The 24422-nt window shown below is 40.8% G+C and overlaps 1 protein-coding gene across 9 annotated transcripts in view; it reads right to left on the minus strand.

Annotated features, from left to right (window-relative positions):
• The window catches only part of TPD52 (tumor protein D52), a 258416-nt gene that overhangs the window by 11643 nt on the left and 222351 nt on the right, over positions 1-24422 (minus strand). For 3 of the 9 annotated variants that reach the window (XM_019651955.1, XM_019651954.1, XM_019651946.1), the window contains exons 2-7: positions 20889-21004; positions 10332-10480; positions 8767-8868; positions 7701-7727; positions 1776-1817; positions 473-533 (exon numbers count right to left, since the gene is read on the minus strand). In XM_019651955.1, the coding sequence (XP_019507500.1) occupies positions 473-533; positions 1776-1817; positions 7701-7727; positions 8767-8868; positions 10332-10480; positions 20889-21004 (497 nt within the window). Of the gene's footprint in view, positions 1-472; positions 534-1775; positions 1818-7700; positions 7728-8766; positions 8869-10331; positions 10481-20888; positions 21005-22544; positions 22623-24422 lie in introns of those variants that run through there. The other 6 variants (XM_019651952.1, XM_019651947.1, XM_019651948.1 and 3 more) reach the window with 6 other exon arrangements.

Below are 24422 nucleotides of genomic sequence, written 5' to 3' on the forward strand. Positions count from 1 at the left end.
ATTAAAATACTGAGAAGGAATACTTAATGATACAGAGATACATAGATTGTGATTTCTTTTTTAAATCATACTAGCACAGTCATCTGGCATACACATATCACTGTCTCTGGGTGGTGAGACCAATTTGTTTTGTTTTTGTGATTTTCTACATCATTTTTAATTTTATACAATAAAATTTATATTAAATTTTGTCCAATTACAAAAGTATTTGAAATTAATAATGCAAGAGCAGCACAAGCTTCTAAGTACCGTTTTTTAAATTATAGATTTCTTTTCAGCACTTAGAATGCTGTCATGCATTCTAACATACACTCAGAAAAATCGATTGAGAATACATAGCACCTTAAATATCCATTAATGTATAGAAAAAAGTTAAAGTTCTTTAAATATTTTTAGAATGAAATAGTAATCTGAAAGATTTACCCACAACCAAAGAAAGTTAAGGCACCAAATAAGATAAACAGCTGTTCACCTCTCTACTTGCCTTTAAGTTTTCAACCTTTTCTTCAAATGACTTGAAAGTCGGGGAGTTTCTATGGAGAGAGAAAAAAAAACAATTAGTAAAATCACAAATACTGGAAAAAAAAAACCCCCAATCATTAGTTGATTGTATTCCTCTTGGCCATTATTTTCAATCAGCCAAAGCACAGATGTATTTCTCTACCACAGGTGTGCAGGCACACACACGTATTATTATGTACAATGATCCACTCTGTTCTAAGATTTCTACAATGAGGCTTTTGACGCCACCAATGGGGGCAGTCTTAGACACAGAGACATAGATATGGTCAAGTACCTGTGTGAAGAGGAAACAAGGTAAAACACCAGTTCTGTCACTTCCCCAACGACGTGGTTGCAGTACAAGGACATGCCACCGTTGGGTCCATTTAATTTGGGTTAAGGTACTATGCTCTAGAGCCTGTTTAAATGCCCATGTTGCCTGGCACAGTTCCTACTTGAACCCACATCAGCAAGCAGGAGGGTCCATACCAGGGATCCCAGTGGCCAGAGGGCAGCAGCGTAGACTGAAAGGAAGGGAGGAGAGCAGACACGTGGCTGGGCCTCATCACGAAGCTGCGGGGACTGACAGAAGCGCTCTGAGCCCACAGTAAGCCCCTCCCCCGTTTATCCATATTAATAGGGGAGGATCCCAGCACCTCTGTCACTCACATCCGGGCTTCTGAAGCTTTTATACTACCCACCGCTTCGAAGACCCTTCCCACTGTTACCACGCTGGGAAAGGTGAGGACAGGAGCAGGGGGCTTTTAACAAGTTTCAAATACACTGAAGTTTAAGCCAAACACAGGTAGTTAGAGACCCTCTGCCTGTCTAGAGAGGCAGGCGAGGTAATAACATGTACCAAGTGCTCCCTGATGAAGGCGGACAGAAGAATTAAATCACACTCGGCTCCATATGTCACCGTGGGATGCTGGAAGCGGAAATGGGGAAGGCGGAGAAAAGTGTAGGGAAGGTAATGTGGACAGAGGTGATGGGGCAGCTACATCCATGAAAAGAGTCGTGTCCACTTTTGCAATGAAACGGACTTTAGATACAAAACTACAGGGTTACAAAAGAAAATTATAGAAATAATAGTTGTTTTTTAAATCACGTTTAATGGCTCTCTGGCACCCATCCTAACATTATAGAGCAACGGAAAACTGACACAGTGTTGTTCAACAGGCAGCTTGTCGAGAGTCGAAGCCTAGGTACACACCTCAGAAAAGAACAAGAAAGCGCAAGACCAACATTTTTTATTTTGTAAAAATATACTTTACCTCATAGCAGGCATGCTAATTGAATGTTGGATGGAGCGTATACTAAGAGGCAGCATTAAAAAGAGATAGAAATGAAGTTAGTACAGCGGTGATTAGACAGTACAAAGAGCAAGCGAAACTCTGCTTTATTATTAAATAATAAGAATAGGAGCTTATTCTTTGGGCACCAGGGAGAATTACCTACTTTTTGAGGTGGAGGGGAGTCACAGCTCTTCACATAATTGACTCCTATTCCTGCTGTCAAGGTAACCCCAGTAGTTAATGGAGCTAATGATTCAACCTTGCATTTTTATGTTAATAGCACTTTGCGAACTGCAAGGCCTCGAGCACCAAGGCTCTGAAGTTCAATGATTTACCCACGATCACAGCAGCATCAAAAACGTGGGCTTTTGGACTCCTAATTCAGTGCTCACCGCCGCCCCTCAAAAAAAAAAAAAACCACCACCAAATAAACAAAAAACGAGGCACACGAATACAAGTACACACACACACAAACCAGGTCAGGGAAGGTCTCCTCAGCCATCTTTCTCCCACATATTTGTTACCAGAACAAGAAGATTTCAAAATAAATCACCTATCGGACGACGTTAAGTGACTAACAGATCCCTCCTTAGGAACAGCAGTATCTGTGTTCTAATAACAGACACTTGTACTTCATCCCAATTAAACTAAATGTTCTTACTCGCCATTCAAATAACACTTGGCCCCTGTTTGACTAGGACCGACTTCTAACTCAAGGGCAATGCAGTTCACTGCTCAGGTTCAAGGTTACCTACTCTCAGCCATCTCCCATAGAGGCCACCTGACAAGACGAAAGACAGTACCTCAACTGGTGAGCTCACGAAGTCACTATTTTGCCAATACCGTGACTGCGCTTATACTGCTTTGATCACTGACACAGCACTTTTCATGAATCATCTTGCCTTTGGGGTAAACCGGACAGCCCAAGGTATGTACTCTCAATTCTACTTCAATATTCTGTGTGTTTATGATGTGGTTTTCTCCAAGACTCAGCTGTTGCAAATGACAACCTGCTGCAAGTGTGGCTCCCCGAATCTCGTTTGGCGTTATGATGGAATAATATGGAGGATGATCTTGATATAAATCGAAATGCGCTGGCAGTTGGTGCAGTCAAGAGAATGAGTAAACTATTTGGACATCTTTGTGCTTAATGTCGTCGATAACACCGGAAGAGAATCCCCAGAGCTCAGCATTCTCTCTGTCCTATCACAGCGGTAGCCCATCCTGGGGGGAATTTGCTAATTCCTTTTCTGTTGGATCTGTTGCAGTGTGCTGGCTCCATATTTGAAGGATAGAGATGAACAAAAATCGTCTTTCTTGGTTGACGATGCCAGAGCTCCAGCATTCCCTGCGCTTCCTTAAACCCCCCTCTAAAGAAGCTGCCCGATCGCCACATGGCCACAGCCATTGTCACCATCATCAATGTGACACCTGGACCAGTACAGCTCTACCCAGCACAGCTAAACTGGTGGTGGTCTACCCATTGTTTGGACTGAATGCAAAAAAAAAAAAAAGGGTTAAAACAATTAAGATTCTTATACCGAGATTCTGTAATTAGGACACTCAGCCACAGGTCAGTTAGTGTAGGAACTTCAGCTTAGATATTGAGGAAGATATTTTGGGGGACCAGTGGCCAGCTGCAAAAATGCAGAGGAAGCCAGTTCCCAAAGAAAGGGCTGAATATAAGCACAGAGAGGCAGAGGACAGGAGGGAGAGATGGCCATGCAGGGAGGAGAGCTGGGTGGCAGACGAACAGTGTTTCCTTGGTTTCTGGAGGCCACCTTGGTTTCTAATGGCTTTCCAATTGTCGGGAGCGAGTCTGGTCAGGGCCACAGTTTGCTTTCTATCCTCCTCTTGGACTGCAAAAGCTTCCCTTCTGTGCTACCCATTCCCCTCAAGTGAGCTATTTTGCATAATTTTTCTGTTCCTTGTAACCAAAAGACTCTTGACTGGACCATTTATTTTGGCAGAAATTACCAAATTCTGGAAAATGAAGGTGAGGAATGGCCGAACGTGTGATAAATTGCTTGTCCTCACACATTAAATTCAAGGGTATCAACAAAATGAGAAAATAGGTGGATAAAGTAAGTGTACATTTCAGAAATTCACAGCTGATTCTAGTCACTGTCCCTAAGCACTCACGTAAAAGTTCATTTCCTCCAATGGCCACTCGGTGGGTTCTATGCCCCTCGGACCAGCATACAAGCCAGTTAAGAGGGAATGGGTCAAAGGCAGCGTGGAAGGAGTAATCAGTAAAATGAATCCTAAATGCATCACATGGACTGTGAAATCAACACCCCAGGGCACACACACTGATTCAGGATTATTTTGCATAACAAGGGAGTCCTGAGGTCATCAAGGTTGAAAAACCAGAAGGCAACCTGATTCTCACTAAGGGCTTCTTAATCTTCTATGTACTCCCACTGTGGAAAAGTTACTCGTTTAAAAAGCTGAATTGATTTTTTAAAATTGTCTTTGTTTCTTCCATAGCTATTTGATCTTTCCATCCCTAACAATAATTAAAGGGGAGGAGTAGAGGGAGGGGAAGGAAGGAAGCAGTAAATAGTATACACAGAAAAGGAAGGCTTAATACTTAACATGTTCAAATGCTGACTATGTGCCAGCTATGCTTTTAAGAGCCATCTATGTACTATTATTCCATTTTGCCCTCACCGTCATCTCTTGATTGTAAATGATGAGCCAAAGTAACTGCTGGAAGTGCATCATGTTTACTGTCACTGCTCTGAGAAGGTCTACGTCACAGGTGCTACATATAGTCTTGCCTGGCACATAACTGATCACCATTTTTGTTATTACGGATGACTAACTGAAACACATATTCACATTTATTTCACATGAGGTTATATTCTTTAAAGCTTTCAAATTTCACCCAGCTTGTTATTTGGGTTGGTAACTCCAACCCTTCGTCTAGAACACTTCCTGGGACAGAGTTAGCATTCAGTAAATACTTCTGAATGAAAGAATGACTGAATAAACAATTGTGGTGACTGAAATTAGGAAATACAGGCACGAAAGGTGGAAAAGTTCATTAAGCCTTCTCAAACTCGAATCAACAGGCACTCTCTTTCTAAGAAAAGGAGAGAAAAAAAAGATCATTTCTTTTCCCATTAAGTGGTGGCAATTTTCAGCAAAACAGAATTATCCGGAATAACTTTCATGAGTCCCAAACAAATAAAAAAAAATATCTAGGGGTTTATATGAAGACACACACATGGGAAAAGGAGAAATGGCCTTAGGTAATAAAGGCAAAGTTAATTGGCACTGCCTCTTAAATATACAAAATATACTTGCCTAATGCGGCTACTGAATTATTACAGCATGCTAGTAACACGAAAATCGATGCTTAACACTGGCACCAAGTGAAATGAGAAGGCGCTTTTAAAGTTTATCTCAAAAAATTAAAGCATGAAGTCAATATAGCTCACCCTATATGTGTAGAAAATAAACCAACAGGAGAGGGGTAGATATGAACACACCACCTGGGGGGTAAGCTGGCTGTCCCCAGAGGGCCACCCAGGGCAACAGTACCAGGTCCCACATCTGGCCCCAACCTTGCTGTGGCAGATGTCTAATTCTCAGGGCATCAAAACCAGGTATCCCTCTCTCTCTGTCTCTCTGTCTGTCTATCTCTGTCTTCTTTCTCCTCCTCCTCGTCACACACACACACACAGACACACACACACACACACACACACACACACACACGAGGCTTGGGACAGATCATCTCAATACCAAGGGCTAATGTATTAATTGGCAACGTAAAATAAAAACTGTTGCCTAACCTAACAAGTCCAGTCAGCAAAATATGCACGATATCATCAGAGAGTGAAATCCCTGCCACAGTCTGCTGGGTAAGCCTGCACCCAGAACACAGGGAAATGAACAGATTAAGCGACGGACAGGGGCCTCTTGCATCTGGCTCCACAGGAGAAAAGGCCTTCCTGGGAGTAAAACACGCACATGCTACTGTTCCAGCTCCCTCTCCTTGGACACTTCTTGGGGGCACGCGGACAGTACTTGCCTCAGTGACTCACTGCTCTAAAAGAGGTGGTTTTCCTGATATGTTTTCTATTATATGTGTTTTCACATATTTTCTATTTTACGTGAACACATTAAATCAGATTACCACCAGAACTTCTTGGCCTAGAAATGATTTTTTTTAAATGGCTTGACACAACTTTTCACCGGTTCAGAATTAAGTATGAAATTTAGCTTTCAGAAGACCATTTTATTTCTCTCAATTCCAAGTTGCAATCAAAGGCCTCGTTTTAATGTCCACAAATTAGTATGCAGTATATCCTTCATTAAAAACAAGACTGAAGATGGTACAGAGTGTAACCTCAATTGCATTTTTTAAAGGAATTGGAAAAAAAGAGCTGTATCAGAAGCTAGTGAAGAGGGCGGGGCAAAACTCCACGTTTTTCTGGTGAATCAGGAAGGCAGCACACACTCTGCCATCTTGCACCATTTGCTTAATCTCTTGAAAGGTAGAGAGAAAGAACGGCGTTACCTACTGATGACACACGTCGTTCCTCAACAGCACTGACATATTTTTCTATTTTTGTTTATATCACATCTAACATTGTTTCATAACCAGGGATTAACAAGGCTCCTCCATTCCTAACTCATCTCCAGACCCCATTTCCTTCCCCCACTCCATCCACTCACACATTTTAAGGTCTCTACGAACAGGAGCCCATCTGGTTTACGGTTACAGCCTTTGGACCTACCCACCGTAGACGATCTAATGGTAGCAGAATAGATGATGTGACTGAATATGTATTCACGCAACTCAAATTAAGTTTAGGTAAAATTATCCTAGTTGCCTGGAGCACTTACACCGTTTTTAATAGAACACCAAAGATACAGAATCGCCTCCTATTACTGGTTCCTTGATTTATTTATTTTTTAAGTGCAACTTTAGCTTTAAATGGTTCCACATTTAGAGTTGATTAATCCCTATGACTTACGCTGACCTCTAGGGCTAAGTGTCCCTAGGACAGAAGGGCCTCAGCTGTTAAGTACCCATTGATTGACTTAAGAAGATAAATAGCTAGACCTCAGCCAGAGACTAAGACGACTAGCATGACTAGAACAAAGATGGCTGCTACTATATATTAGCCTTCCTGCTTACATCCTAAAGACCTTCCTCCACCTTAGTTTTCCCCGACTGCTCACTGGATAAATGGTCTCTATGGGAGAGGGAAGCGAGGTTTGCCCCCCATCACAGTCTGCAAGGCATGGCTTGGGCTGACATCCTTTTCATGTGCAACCATGAAATGTCTTTGTGCACATAATTAAAGAATATGACTAGTGTAACGAAATAATAAACAGTAAACTCTGTAAGCTAGTAAAGCAGGTACTAAAAAGTGCAGAGTAGTAGCGTATTTTATCTTATGTATATTTTAGCACAATAAAAAACAATATTCAGAGTAACCTGTATAAGACGGCAGACTACCAGGGTGAGGCAGTACCTGTGCAGTCTAATTACAATTGTGTAACGGGTCCCAGGTGAACGCCCCATCCTTACAAGAGCACTAAAGAAATGAAAGCATCAATGCTGAACAAACAAAGTCAGACATTAAAAGGGAGGAATTCTGCATGCCATGGCAGAGCTGCTGCTTTAAGAAATAAAAGTCAAAATCTTTTCCATATCCCTTGAGCCACAGCGTCAATTTCTTCTTTTAATTTATCCATTACCCATGGTATACAAGAAATCCTCCCTTTAAAAAAGAGGAATAGCATTAGTGCAAAAAATATTCCAAATGCCAGAAAATTAATGTAGTGGACAAACACAACCAGCCAACGTGGCATCATAAATCGAGGAAGCACACTTGTGTTAGACAACTGCTGAGTTGCAGTGATGGGTCACACCCGCCTTACCTAAAGGAATGTGAAAAAGCCTGCAATCTGCAAGAAGCCAGAGTAAGCATTAAAAAAGAAAGGAAGTTCTGGTAAATCCAAAACAATCAAATCACCTACTTTTTCAAAGTTGTGTAAGGTTTTAACTGGACTCTGAAGTCAGCATAAAAGGAAATGGAAACACCTGAGAGGTATATATATATATCATTGTCAAAGGGTTCAAGGAAGCTGCGTTTATTACATTATGCTTCCAATGACGATAGTCCAAATATAATGAGTAAATCATTTGGCATTTTAGGTACAAAGTATAATACACTGATTGCCAAAGTTGTTCAACCAACAAAATTCTGGTTGTAAAATCCACTTTCCCCACAAATGAAACACTCAACGTCATGCAACCTGAGGGTTTTGGTTTTAAAACAAATCTTTCATGCCAACAGAAGCACAGCAAACGTAAACCACATCTGTCATTTTCAGCGCCGTTCTAATTCACATGTGGGGAGGAGGGAGGCACACAAAAGCACTGTGAAGCAGTTTTATCAAAATGGCCAGGAAAATTCTGCAGACTCATCGAAAAATATAAATGCACAATAAAAAAGCAACAGCTCAAAAATCAAGATTTGGGCCTAAGCGTGAACGTAGACATGGCTTGCAAATTAGTGCAAATCAGTACACAACAGAGCATGTTGGAGTCACATTATGGTGTGAAAAATGTACCACACACAAAGGAAGCCAAGTCCCAGGCTGGGTGTCCTCACTGAGACGCCAGGCTCAGCTCACGACCACACACTTGCAACCACGAGAGACATACTTACCCTGAACCGTCAGAAAGGACTCAAAAGACAAAAGTCACAACCAGAATTTTCCAACAACCTTAAATGTATTCGGGAGACGACCCTTTAGAATGCTAATGCCTGAAAGTTAGAAAGCTGTGCCTACACTGAGGCAACATTTCAGGTGCTGCTTGGAAGGCATGCCCGCCCGCCCTGGAACAGCCTCGTCCAGAGCCAGCCAGGAAACAAGGACAACCGCGGCACACTGTAATTTGCCTCAGCTACTTAACTGGCAAGGAAAACGAAAGACATACTTGACGTCTTCCAGCTTTTTGGTGATGACTGATCCCACGGAGGCGAAAGCAGCTGAGGCCTTCTGTCCAGCTTGAGACAAGGTTTCGGACGTCTTTTTGTACCTGTATTAAATGATAAAAACAAGAGCACAGAAAAGTAAGCCGGCCTTTGTTTCTTCCTAGAACATCTAAAATCCTTCGCAGCCACCATTTCAGCATCACCGCATCATCTCATCCTTCACCATCACTTCAGGCACTATCTTTGTGGTGCGGTGGAACAGCGGGCGAGATAGAGGCAGGGCCGAGGAAACCAGGGGACGGAAGGGCTAAAAACAGTCATGGGGCCAAGATGAAAGTGAGCCAGAGGCTGAACGAAATTATACCTCTTAGTTTCGCCTTCTCCACTTAAGCCAAACAAAGTCAACATGAAATCAAATTCCTCGCATGCCTTTTACAAGTTTATCTCCTAAAAAGGGGCCAGAAACAAGGTCGGGGCCCATGTACATTTTATTATCCAGATGAATTGTATGAGCATAAAGGCTTTTTTTTTTTAATTTTGCATGTCTGTAGAGCTACCAAGTAAGGACTTGGGGCCTCTCAATAGAGGATGAAAAAGGTACAATACTTCACGTGACTGTGATACTTGCTGAGACACAAAAGGTATGATTTACCGCCTCCCTCTTCTTATCTCTCCAGGGATTAGCAACGGGGAAACAAACACACACAGAACAAAAGGATACGGTACCTTCTGCAAAGAAGTGAAGAGCCCCACATTCTAAAAAGGAGCGCTCAGGCATTTTTACTCTCCCTTTCAGGATCAATATTAAACACAAATACAGTTTATGGTGACTAAGTCAAAGAATTGCTTCCTGCATGTTTTCCCACTGCCCGCTTATACGGGTAGAAAGTGGACCAAAGGCTGTCATGTCAGGATGCAGTCGGCCACCAGCTCAGCAGGTGGGACTGAACACAGAAGACAGGCAACGGGGCTCAGAATGTGTTACCAGAAGCCTGCTCCTTCTTGTGCCAGAAAACAACACCGCACCATGACAATGCCATTTCCAAAGTCACGTGACCAAAAAGACCAAGAGATGACGGGGCAAGCCTCTGCCACCAGCACACATCAGCGATGGTGACCTGAGTGTCCCATGCTACGGATAGAGCAGGGTCCAAAAAAGACTGGTCAAATCCTGTCTCCCCATTTATTTTGAGGAGCTGGTGACCTCCAAACTTATCTGATCCTGTTCCCTTATCTTGGATTATCTCGCCACTCACTCTCTCAGGCTGGTCTGAGATCTAAGTGACACATGGACATATCTGGCGAGTCAATATATAACATCTTGGGAGCTTAAACTTTATGTCTTCAACTCACATGAGGCTGTTATTCTTTCTGTTCCCCAGAACTGTCTGGAGGACCAAAGTTAGAGCACAGTCAGGTACATTAGAGAATTGGGGGGAAAGTGCCCCACGTAGTACAAAGAAAGGTTAAACAAGCATCCTCATTGCCTTTCTACTCCCTTCCCCAGACAAAAGGGCAAACGCGTCCTTTACATCCTCTATAAAGACATATGATCAAGGGGACTTACGCAGGTGTTGCTGTCACATCTTGCCAGCCTTTGGCGATGTTCTGTTTTAGTTCCTGTAGTGAATTGATCCCAAGCTTCCGTTTGATCTCGGCTAGGTGCTTCTCTTTAGCTGCTAATACCTGAGACAGGGTCTGGATTTCTTCTTCTACCTGCGAGGAAGAGGTTGGGGGTAAGAATACAGCAAGGTCATTCAGATTATTAGTGCAAAGCTATACTCACCATGCTAGTCCTCTAAAAACATTTTTTTTAATTCATTTATCTGTCTCTTTAAAAACAATATATCAAGGGCCGGCCAAGTGGCTCAGTTGGTTAAGAGCTCCCTCAAGAGTTTGAGCTCTGAGCAACAGGGTCCCTGGTTTGATTCACGGCCCGAGCTGAGCTGCCGCTGGGCTGCCAACAGGTGGCAGGATGTCTCAGCTAAAAAAAAAACAACAAAAAAAACCCCAAAACAATATATCATATGGTGTTAAGTAAACTGGTCACGGGCTAATAATGTCTCCCGTAGACCTTCTCTTTTCTCGTCTGCGTATTTCCGTCTTGAGTTGTCCTCAGCCTTCTGGCCTTTCCCTGTATGGCCTTACTCAGCTATCTCGTGGTGACGCAGGGCTCGAAACCCTATACAGATAATATTCAGATTATTCTAACATCCCTCTCCTGAGCCTTGATGCTGGCTGACCAGTGTTCGCTAGGTGGGCCCCTGCCCTCCATCAAGCAGCCAACAGCCAGTGACATGCCTGGTGTGAAAAGACACGTGTGACTCATCAGACTCTTTTTCATCCCAGAATCTAGCTTGAGAAAACATTAGGAGGAGGCGCTAGAAAGACTTGGATACAGAAACACTGAGGTACAGGTAGGACACAGTGAGCTTATGAGATGCTGTGGAAAGCTGAAATGTACCTGAGGAGGCCAAAACTCTAAGCAGAAGCTCTGAAGAAAAGAAAAAGACTTACAGAGTACAAGAAAAGGGTTAAGCTGGGAAAACAGAGGGACAGGCCAAACCCACAGAGAGGCAGAGACACATGTGGAAGAGACTTTTTGTCCCAGGAAGTTGAAAAACTAGGTCCCTAAAATATATTCATTAATATTCAAGACCCTGAGAAGGGTGCTTCTCTTGGCTTGTGCAGGAGCCGTAGTCTCAGCCTTGACGCACGTGGCGCTTCTATGATTTCAGCAACTTGGCTTTAACACAACATACACTGTCAAGTAAACTGTTTTCACTGCTAATTCAATCTTTAGAGAGCAAGAAGTGAAGAAAAATAGTACTCAACAAAAGGAGAGGAGAAATCAAATGTCATGTGGCTGCCAAAAAAACGAAAGAAAAAAAAAAAAAGAATAACATAGCTCTTAGATGAGATGAACAAGAACACAGCTCCAGAACAAAGGGAATCCTCTGTGCTTGTCGGACGGGACTTCACACATACGGACTGTACCAGCTCTGGAAGCCACGTTTTAAGAAGTACACTGGCAAAGTGGAATATGGGAAGAAAAAGGCAACAATGGATGAACGAATAAATGAGCTAAAGTTAAAAAAATCAAGTAAGTTAAATGAGTTGCCCTAAGTCATCAAACTGGTAAGGTAGGGACCAGCATTTCAGCCCAGGTTTTCTGACGCCATTTGTCAGTTTACTGACACATTTCTAAATGCTCACTTTTTGCTTTCCAAAACCTCTCTCTTTACCCCAAACTCCAAATCTTCAGATACATCAAAGAATAGACTTAAATGGTATGTTTTTTACCCCTTGACTTTTTCTGCAGTATTCAATTTCCCTAATGAAAGTAGGAAAAAAAGACCACTGTAAATATTTCTGAACAATACATAATCCAGTGTATTCCCACCTTTGTTGGTTAGATTGTGCTGCTAATACACCTAGCTTAGCACACCATAGGTGCAATGCTACAATTATTTAATTCAATATATTGGGGGGTGCTAAAATAATGTACACATTTTAAGAAATGTTATCTATGCATTACTTTTTGAAGTTGAATTGAATTATGGTAGTAATGTGTAGTATGATGTTTTGCTCATTGAATTACAATTTTAATACAGTTTTTTCCTCTCTTAAAATGTGTATACTTTTTGGACACCATCTGTGTGTGTGTGTGTGTGTGTGTGTGTGTTAATATATTACATATTCTATATTTTCAATATATTGAATATATATTGTATATTGACTATATATGTATGTGTGTATATACATTTATATACCTCATATATGTGTATGTGTATATATCTTAAAACAATAAAGGAGAGCATGATTAGGAATCTCTGATATAAATAAAAAATAACAACTGGGAAAGTTACTACAAAGCTATGGTAATCAAGATTGCATAGTACTTGGCATAAGAATAGACATATAGATCAATGGAAGAGGACTGAAAGTCCAGAAATAAACCCATATATTTATGGTCACTTGGTTTGCAACAAAGGTACAAAGACAATTCAGTAGGAAGGAATAGTCTTTTCCACAAAGATGCTAGGACCATTGGATTTCCATGCACAGGAATAAACTTGGACCCTAAGTCAGGCTATACATGAAAATTAACTCAACGTGGATTGGAAATCTAAATGTAAGAGCTAAACTACAAAACTCTTGGAGGAAAACACAGAAGTAAATCTTCATAGCCCTGGATTAAGCAACGTCTTAGATATGACACCTAAAGCCAAAGAAAACAAAGAAAATCTAGGTAAATTGACTTCACCAAAATTGAAAATGCCCATGCTTCAAAGTATGCAGTAAAACAACAACTGACAGAATGGGGCAAATACTTGCAAGTTATATATCTGAGAAGGGTCTAGCATCCAGAACATATAATGAACACCTACAGCTCAGTAATAAGAAGACAACTAATCCAACTAAAGGATGGTCAAACAATTTAAACACAGTAGCCGCCTCATCCACGGTTTCTCTTTCCATGGTTTCACGCAGTCAACCACAGCCTGAAAATACTAAATGGAAAACTCCATATCAACAACTCCTAAGTTTCAAATTGCGTTCTGAGTAGCATGAGGAAATATGGCATTGTCCCGCCCTGCCCCACCCAGGGTGTGATTCACCCCTTCCTCTGTAGACACTGGCGCTTGTCAGTCACTTGGCAGCCATTTGGGTTATCAGATCAACTGCGATGTCACAGAGCTTGTGTTCAAGTCACCCTGATGTTACTTCCTCGGGGCTCCAAGGTACAGAGTAGGGATGCTGGCAATTCGGTCACACCAAAGAGGAGCTATAAAGTGCTGCCTGGACGTGAAAAGGTGAGCACAGTACGATATGATATACGAGAGAGAGCAGAGAGACCACAACCACATAACGTTTATTATAGTATACCGTTATAATTGTTCTATTCTGTTATTAGTTGTTGTTAACCTCTTACAGTGTCTAATTTTTAAATTAAACTTTATCATAGGTATGTATGTATGGAAAAATACATAGTACATATAGGGTTCGGTGCTATCCACAGTTTCAGGCATCCACTGGGAGTCTTGGAACGTATCCCCCAAGGATAAAAGGGGGACTACGGTAAATATTTCACCAATGAAGTTATACAAATAACGAATGATCATATGAAAAGATGCTCAATACCATTCATTAGTAATTAGAATAATTCCAATGAGATATCACTTCACCCTCACTAGAATGGCTATAGTCAAAAAGACAGACAAAGAGTTGGTAAGGATGTAGGGAAACTGGAGCCCTCAGACCTTGCTGGTGGGAATGTAAAATCGTGCGGCTTTGGCAGCAACAATAGTATGGCAGCTCCTCAAAAAGTTAGATGTAGAGTTACCATATGACCCACAAATGACCAAATGTCCATCACCTGATGGATGGGCAAACAAAATGTGGTAATATAGCCATACAATGGAATATTATTCAGCCCTAAAAAGGAACGAAGTACTGATATGTACTACAACATGGATGAACCTTAAAAACAGTATACTAAGTGAAAGAAGTTATGTCACGAAAGATCCCGTGTTGTTTGATTCCTTTCATATGAAATGTCCAGAATAAGCAAATCCGTAGAGACAGAAAACAGATAAATGGTTGCCAGGGCTTGGGGAGAGGAAGAATTGGGAGTGACTCTAATGGGGTCAGGGTTTATTTTTAGGGTGATGAAAATGTTTTGGAATTAGATGGTGGTGATAGTTGTACAACTTTGTGAATATACATAAACCACTGAATTATAAACTTTAAAGGATGAATTTGATGGTATGTCAATTATGTCTCAAAAAAAAGTAAAAAATCATAATGCATGTTTGGGGGGGGATTTTTTTTTCTCTTCATTTAAGTTTCTAAAACTACTTCAAGCACTGACTGTAATGTAAAACCTTTCCAAACTAAAAACTACCATTTGGTTTGCATGTAAATGATTTTATTATATCTAATTATTATTATTATAGGCTGTAATTATTATATCGTAACCATGAGGAAAAGTAGCATTCTATCTGCCATATGTCATGGCGGGTTTTTTTTTGTTTTTTTTAATTGGGTTAAACTTCAGATAAAGTGTGAATACTATAGAAATAAAAAGGTAGGTAAAAGCATAAGCATTGGAGTTCATAAAGATCTGACATGAGACTCTGCGGCAATAATCATGGGTTAGGCAACAGCTTCTCACATATGACACCAAAAGCACAAGTCACCAAAGGGAAAAACAGATAAATGTGACATCATCCAAATTAAAACGTTCTGTACTTCCAAGGGCACTATCAAGAAAGTGAAAAAGGAAGACCCACAAAACGGGAGAAAATATTTACATACCATTGGTCTGATAACGCCATTTGTTAAATAAACATTATATAATCTATTCAGAGATTTAGACCTGTGTTTCCTCCTCCAACAATCACGGTAATGATGGCAGCTGCCTCATGACTGTTGTGATGATGAACGAGGTAGTGGGTGCAAAGAGCTCAGCTTAGCGTACGCCACCAAGCAAGGAGACTGGAGATACTAGCTGCCATTACTATTTTTCAAATATTATGGTTAATGAAATAATAATACTGAGAGCTGGCAAGGTTTAAGGTAAACTGCTCTCTCATGCACTGAGCGAAATCTACGTAATAGCCTTTTGTCCATGGGAATGTCTGCGTGCCCTTAAAAACCATTACAGAGGGATTTTTCTAGAAGTTTGTCCTAAAGAACTAATTAAAGAAGTGCATAAAAGATTATGGGCAAGTATTTCCATCAAAATATTGTTCATAATAGCAAAAAACGGAAGCGATCTAAGTGTTTATAAATGATATGTCCATTACTTTACAATGAGCTCATAGCAATTAAAAATGGGCTATGCAATAATTAAAAATGGTGCTGGGTTATAGGTTGTAGAAGATTATTTACTGGCATGAAAAAAATGTTTTTGAAATTCAGTATTAAGTGGAGAAAAGTTATAGATGGATATTCCAATGCCTTCTTAAAATATAGAAATATTTATAGCAATATGAACATTGAAAAAGTGTAAATTGCTATAACATTTTAACCAATGTTACTCCCAATAAATGTAATATAAAAAACAAAGTGAATGCATATCTGGAAAAAATAAAAACACTGCATTATTTAAAAAACAAAAAGTCTAGAAACAGATCATCTAAAACTTTGACACTGAGGGAACTTTTCATTTTCTTCAGTATTTCTTATGTTTCTGCAATAGACACATGTAACTGGTAGAAAAAATATTTTTGTTCTTTTCTTTTAGACATGCACTAAATACTCAGTATTTGTAATTCTTACTCTCCTTGTAGGGTTTATCGCCAATCTGCCTTATCCATCCTATCCCCACCCACTTGTCTATAAAACCTATGTAAATAGGTGGAGAGAACAAACACAGAGCAAGTCAATAAGGAAATGGAGGATTGAAACAACACTATGAACTAGCCAGATCTAACAGACGGGGAGAATTCTCCAGAATACAGCGTGTATCAGGCAAAAAAAAAAAATCAGGTTTCAATAACTTTAAAATCATATAAATGATTGATCTTTGTTCTTTATATAAATAAATGACCTTTGAAAAGCAAAAAAAAAAAAATCATATAAAGTATCTTCTCCAGCCACAATAGAATAAAACTAGGAATCAAAAACAAAGGAAAACTGGAAAAGTCAAAATATATGAAAATTCAACAACACAGTCTTAAACCACCAATGGTGAAGGAAGAAATCACAAAGGAAATGGGAAAATACTTTGAGACAAATGAAAACAAAAACACAACCTACTAAGGCTTATGGAACGAAGTGAAAGTTGCACTCCAAGGGAAATTTACAGCTATAAATGCCTACATTAAAAAAAAAAAAAAGCCTTTTGCATTTTGAGCCTTGCCTCTGCTCAGGGCCTGCTCCAAACTCTTTGGGGTGTACTTTCTTTTCTAATAATGGCCCTTGAGCCATTCTCTACTGCTCAGCCCGCTTCTGCTTCTTTGAAATGTCTTTTTACTTCTAATAAACTCCTTTTCTGCAACTTTAAAAAAAAAAAAAAAGAGGAAGCTCTCAAATCATTACATTTAAAAAAAATTTTTTGTTTTTTATTGGAGGCCAGATGGACTCATGTCTTGTTAGGGAGACCACTTCATAGTCGGTGTAGAGGCCTGACCACTGCACTGTATTTCTGAAGCTGATGTTGAATAATATTGTATGTCAAATCATTACATCTTAAGGAACTAGAAAGAAAAAAGCAAACTAAACCCAAAGCTAACATAATGAAGGGAATAATAAAGATTAGAGTGAAGATGAACAAAATAGAGAATAAAAACACAATGCAGAAAATCAACAAAACCAAAAACTTAAAAATATCAATAAAATTGACAAATCTTTATTTTAGCCAGACAGAAAAAATAAGAGAGAAGACGCAAGTAACTAAAACCAGAAATGAAAGTGGCACCTTCACAGAAATAAAAACAATTATAAGAGAATACTATGAACAATGGCATGCCAACAATCTAGATAACCTAGAAGAAATGGACAAATTCCTTAAAACATACAAATGATCAAAATGAACCCAAGAAGAAATAGAAAATCTGAACAGACCTACGATGTGTAAAGATTAAATCAGTAATCAAAAACCTCCCAAGAAGGAAAGCCCCAAGATCAGATGGCTTCATTGGTGAATTTTACCAAACATTTAAAGAAGAATTAACACCAATCTTTCTCTAACTCTTCCACAAAATAGAAGAGGATGAAACACTTCCTAATTCACACTAAAAGGCCATTATTACTCTGATTCAAAAATTAGACAAAGATATCACAAGAAAAGAAAACTGCAGGCCAATTTGTCTCATGAATATAGATGCAAAAATACTCAGTAAAACACTAGCAAACCATATCCAGCAGATTTTAAAGGGATTATACAGGCATACATTGGAGATATTGCTGGGTAAGTTCCAGCCCACCGCAATAAAGTGAGTATCACAATAAAGCAAGTCCCAATGTTTTTGCCAGTGGAGGGTCATGCCTTCAATTTGGAACAAAATCACTATATCTATGAAGTGTAATAAAGGAGTTCAATCAAATGAGGTGTGCCTGTATACCATGGCCAAGTGGGATTTATCCTAGAATGCAAAGATGATTCAACATATAAAAATCAATGTATTATACCGTGTTAATTGAACAAAGAGAAAAAAATACATGATAATTTTAATAGTTCAGAAAAGCATTTGACCAAATCCAACACTCTTTCATGATAAAAACACTGAACAAATTAGGAATAGAAGGAAACTTCTTCAATATAAATAAGTGCATTTATACAAAGCTGAAAGTTGACATCATACTCAATAGTGAAGGCTGAGAGTTTTCCCCCAAAGATTCAGAACAATCCAGGGATGCCCAGTTTCACCACTGCTATTCAACATCATAGTGGAGGTTTTAGCCAGAGCAATAGGCAAGGAAAATAAATAAAAGACAAATAAAATGAAAAAGAAGAATAAAATTACCTTTAATTGCAGACAACATGATTTTTTATAAAGAAAATTCTAAATAATCCACAATCTGTTTTAGAGCTAATAAATTCAGCAAAGCTACAGGATACATTAACATGCACAATGCAGCTGTAGTTCTATATAATGCCAATGAAAACTCTGAAAAGGATATTAAGAAAAGTCCATTTATAATCACATCAGAAAGAATAAAATACTTAGGATAAATGTAACTAAGCAGGTATAAGACTGGTAAATTAAAAACTCAAAACACTGCTAAAAGAAATTTAGAAAGACCTAAATAAATGGAAAGACATTCCATGTTCATGGATTGGAAGACTTAATATTGTTAAGACGGCAATACTCTCCCAATCAATCTACAGATCCAATGAAACCCCTATCAAACTCCCAGTGGCATATTTTTGTGTGTGGGTGTGGGTGGAAAAGACGACTCTTAAAATTCGTATGGAATTTCAGGGACCCTAAATAACAATTCTAAAAAATAAGGGAAAGGTGAAGAACTCATACTTTCTGATTTTAAAAACTTACTACGAAGCTATAGTAATTAAAACAGCATTAGTACTCTCAGAAGGACAGACGTATAGATGAAGGTAACAGAATCGAGGGTCCAGAAATAAACCCTTACATCTATGGTATATTGGTTTTTGACACGGATGCCAACAGCATTCATTAAGGACAGTCCAATAAATGGTACTAGGAAAACTAAATATTCACATGCAAAAGAATGAAGCTTGGACCCCGCCCCCCGCCACAAGCATACAAAAAATTAACTCAAAGTGGATGAGAGGCTTAAATATAAGAGCTAAAAGTCTTAGAAGAAAACACAGGGGTAAGTTTTCATGATCTGAGCTTTGGAAATGGGTTCTTAGACAAAAGCACAAGCAACCAAAGAATAAACAAATTGGTCTTCATCAAAAATGTAAAACTTGGGCCGGCCGAGTGGCGCGATGGTTAAAAACTCGCTTGGGATGCCAGAGGGCCCCGGTTCGGATCCCACATATGAGGGCCAGTGACACTGCCCTCTACAGCTAAGATGCTGAACAACAGCTCAACCTGGAGCTGGGCTGCTGTGAGTCACTGGCGACGGCATAGGCTGCAGTCCCTATGGCAGTGGGTTGCCATGGGCTACCGTATGTAGCCAGCAGCCAACGTGAGCGGCCAGCAGCCGCAGTGAGCAGCCGTCCAGAAGCCAGCGACTGATCTGCCTCGCCAGGGAAGAGCGCAATGATGGTGCCAACTTGGGCCAGTGAAACAGCGTCCTCCACAACTAGATTGAAGAACAAAACGACAGCAACTTGTCTGTTCCCCTTCCCCTAATTCCCCAGCACTGTTCCCATCCCCCCAATTACCCAATAAAAATCTTTAAAAAAAAAAAGTAAAACTTTTGTGTATTAAGATACAACAAGAAAGTGAAAAGGCAACGTATGAAATGGGAAAAAACATTTGCAAATCACATAACGAGCTCTTACATCTCAACAACAAAAAGACAGCAAGAACCCAATTAAAAAACAAAATTGGGCAAAGGATTTGAATCATTCTCCAAAGAAGGTACACAAATGGTTAATAAGCATATGAAAAGATGCTCAAAATCATTAGTCGTTAGGGAAATGCAAATCAATACCACAAGATATCACTTCACACTCACTAGGATAGTTATAATCAAAAAGACAGAAAACAACAAATGTTGGCAAGGGTGTACAGAAATTGCTGATGGGCATGTAAAGTGGGGGTGCCTGTGCAGAGAACAGTTTGGGGGCTTCCCCAGAAAGTTAATCATGGAAATACCATATGACACAGCAATTCCACTTCTAGGTATAGAGCCAAAGGATGAAAACAGGTACTGAAACAAGTACTTTTACAAAAGTCAAAAGGTGGGAACCACCCAGATGTCCGTCAATGGATGGATGACTCAACAAAATATGGCTGGTACATGCAATGGAATACTATTTAGCCATAAAAAGCAGTGGAGTACCGTACATGCTACAATGAGGATGAACCTCAAACACAAGATGCTCAGTGAAAGAAACCAGATACACAAGGTCACGTGTCATACAATTCCACTGATACGAAATATCCAGAATAGGAAAATCCATAGGGACCGAAAGCAGATCAGCTGTTGCCAGCTAGGAGGCTGGGGGAGGCCAGCTTAATGAACACGCGTCCCCTCTGGGGTGGCTGACAATGTTTTAGAACTAGATAGGGGTGGCTGTTGCACAGCATCATGAATGCGCTAAATGCCACTGAACTGTACACTTCAAAATGGTTAATTTTGAGAGAGAGAAATTGAGAGAGAGAGAGACAGAGAGAGAGAGACAGAGAGAGAAAGAGAGCAAAGGGGCCCATACCACAACACAGCCAAGGGTAGAACAGCTGAAAATCCAAGAGTGTTAGATCTAGGAAGGGCCCTAAGGAGACAGTCACTAGCCCCGCTCTCACCACGTCCCACTTCTCAGATCCACTTCACCCATATGGACCTTTATTCATGGAAAAACAAACCGATATCTCTCCTCTATCTCCTCGAGGACAAATAAACGCAGCTCACTTTCGTCCCCTTGGAACTGACTTTTTAAGACATTACCACACGCTTTAGCATGCAATATCTTTTAAGTACAAGACAGAAAGTTCCAGAAGGCACGCTCCTTTACCTTTGTGAGCTCTCTCCTTAGCTCTTCTTGCTCTTCCTCTGACAGGGTCTCTGTGGCACCGATCGTGGTGGCAACATCTTCTCCTGCCTCAGGCACTGGGTCAGCTCTCAGAAGACCTTGTTGGACATTTAAAAAAAAAATCGTCTATAAGATATGAACGCTCAGTTAAATTCTCCTTGAAGCCCCTCCACTGCCCAGGCCAGATGCAAGCCACTGAGAGTAGATCCATAAACCATCTTTCTGCACCTTCAAAGGACCTGGTTCCCCCCCAGAAAGAATCACAGGAGTCTGAGCCAACCATTAAAAACCACCAACTTTGGCTCTGCCAAAATCGGCATTTAGAAAATAGAGCATTCTCTCAGCTTCCGTTCAAGTCCTCAGTCACTGCAGAGCAGAGGGCTTACGAGGCCAAGAATGGGGTCTTGGCAAGGCTTTCAATGGGGAACTCGTCAACCAGCATGACGAGTAATTCTCTCTAACCAAAGGCGAGGGGCTGCCAGTATCTTTAGCTTCCTCTGCTTATGGAGCCCGACAATTAACCACCTCGGGAGGAAGAACACAGAGCAAACTCAATGCCTAAGGAAACGTTCCTCTATGTTGTTCCATTCATTACGAGATGCAGGAAACACCTTCTCGGAGCTTTTAAAATATATCATCCAGATATCTTTGTAAAAATCCCGAATGTGTATATTCAGAGAAATGGCCGACACCCACGGAGAGGCCTTCCACATGATGTAGGACCAAGCCCACCGCACCCATCCCGCTGAGACAGGACCAGGGTCTGCCCGTCCATCCGGGAGGCAGCTGGCTCTCAGCAGCTCTCCCCTCACTTCTGCCCACCCAACCATGCACAGGGCTAGGAGGCCAGTGGGGCCCCCACACCCTGGGTGCAAAATTTAAGGGGGCATCAAAAAATTCAATATGAATAACTTTACTATTTTAATGCAATAGTTTGTAAAAAAAAAAAATCAAAGCTAAATCAAAGAACCCCTGATGAACAAAATACCAAAATTTTAAATAGACAGGCTCACTGATGCTAATTTGTCCCTGTGTCATGGGCTCCACCGTGGCTTTGCACAGCGCTGTTCCTGACCTTGTCTTTAGTAAAAATTTTAGTATTTTGCTCATCATGGATTTCTTTACATTACTTTTAGTTTTTTAAAATACCGCATTAGGATATTTTTATCTGGATCACTGAGCTTCTGGGGGCCCCCTTAAATTGCACACCTGAGGCAAAGGCCTCTTACCTGGTCACAGTCCCACCCACCCATTCCCATGTCACGGGTTTGTGTTCTCACAGTCTCCTATGGTAACAGACTTTATGTAGGGGACCAGAAGAAGGTGTCCCCCTCTTCCTGCCAATGAGCGTTACAGCCACACAACAGTGGGGGGTTGTTCCCCACCCCATCCTAGCCCCACGTCCATTTCTGAGAAATGCTACTTCAGCCATAGCAGCTATGTAGCACCCACCCAAAGCCAGCGGCCGGGCAGCAGATGACGGACGTGATAACCGGCAGAGAGGAAGAAGGAAGACTAGCCACGCTGCCCAACAAGCAGCTGGCGCTGTGGCTCCCCTAAGAGGAGTAGACAAACCAATGACGGAACGAGTACGTACATCGTGTGAAAGGCACAGACAACTGCCCCCCAGTCTATTACCTGCACAGTGGTAGTTAATATTCATAGGAACAATAATCGCTGGCATCACAGAACCAAAACAGAGCCCGCCTGGAAGGTGTTTCCAGAATTGTTAAAGGCACCAAAGTGACACATGTAAAACCCTTTGAAACCACAGGCTGAGCGGCAAACAAAACAGGATTAAGTCCTCTGCTACAGAGACAACCCAATCAGGTAACACAACCACAGTCAGCTCAAGGAATCATTGCTTCTGTAGGTTCCCTCAGAAATCGCTGCAGCAATAGCCCGAGGAATGTTTCTATGACAGAAAGCTGATCATGTCACTCCCCGGCTTAAAGTCCTTTCGCGGTCCCCTGCTGCTTTCAGGACAAAATTCAACCCCATAGTTGAGTGCGCAGGCCTTACTGGGCCCATCGCCTGCTACCTGGCACTGGTACCTCGGACTCCAACTCCAGCCAGATCGAACGCGGTGCTGTACTGGGCACTGTTAGAAAGCCCCGCGGAAGGTCTGTGTGTGCTTGCCAATTCATCCCCGACACCACCTTCTGTGATGGAGTACAACGCTGAGGACGGAAGCTGAGCATATAGGCAACAACCATACGGGCAACATAGGAAGCACCGTCATGCCTTATAAACATTCTTTATTTTTATGTTTTGCTCAGACTTCTCAAGTTCTCCAACTAGAATAGGACACTCTCCCCCCACAAAAGGAAAAAAAAATGCAGGTGCTAATCCATGTCTTAAATAACAAAGACTCTTTCATCCTTTTTAATAAACATTATTTTGCAACTCTATTTAAGAAGAAAAATGCAATTTCTGATTACTAAGAGTACTCTATGCATAGCTGCCCAATTCCAAAAAGCATCTAAGGGGATTCTAATACTATTCAGGTATTTAGATACATTACCAGGAAAAATAAATGTCCCAGGACATGGGGAAAAGGGAATCAGGACCTCCAAGGTGACTTGGAGATATTCAGAATCTAAGAAAGTACATACATAACTACATGTTCTGCTTTTTTCCATATTAGCCTGCAGGTGGCAGCAAATTGTTGGCATTATAATTTAAATGTGAGGTTTGTTTTAGGGTAATCAACTGGGGGCGAAATGGAAAATAAAGGACATGAAGGAAAACAGAATGGGAGATACTGGAACCACCAGCAAAACAAGTCATGACGTAGGAATATTACTAAGAACCACAGCCATCTATTTATACTCATATCTGAGCTGAGTGGTCCATATATATTACATCATTCACATGCAACAGGTGTGTGAGGTGGGGATCACCACTACCATTTACAGGGGAGGAAATTGAAGCTTACAGAAGTTAAGCAACTTGCCCACAGTGACACACCTGAAAACATGATGGAGTTTGGTTTTGAACCTAGATGGTTTATTTGAAAGCATATGAGGTCGGACAATTAAGTTCATGAACTCATCCTAGAAAAAGTGCTACACACCTCATTGCTGATATCACTATGGTCACTTTTGAAGTACTCCCCTTGGGGAGCTATGCACCAATGCCAGCACCTAGGCCACCCTTCAAAGCAATTTTGGAACTCTTTTTCTGGAATGACCATCAGTGCTGCTGTCATATTACCCTAGATGTCCTGAATGTCTTCAAATGTCTTCCTTTCAATATTTCCTTTATCTTTGGGTAAAGAAAGAAGTCATTGGGGGCCAGATGAGGTGAGTAGGGAGGGTGTTCCAATACAGTTACTTGTTTACTGGTTAAAAACTCTCTCACAGACAGTGTCATGTGAGCTGGTGCATTGTTGTGATGCAAGAGCCATGAATCGTTGGCGAAAAGTTCAGGTCGTCTAACTTTTTTATGCAGCCTTTTTGGCACTTTCAAATAGTAAACTTGGTTAATTGTTTGTCCAGTTGGTACAAATTCATA

This window comes from Hipposideros armiger, unplaced genomic scaffold (genome assembly GCF_001890085.2).
Source record: "Hipposideros armiger isolate ML-2016 unplaced genomic scaffold, ASM189008v1 scaffold_170, whole genome shotgun sequence".
In the NCBI taxonomy this organism is placed as follows: Eukaryota; Metazoa; Chordata; class Mammalia; order Chiroptera; family Hipposideridae; genus Hipposideros; species Hipposideros armiger.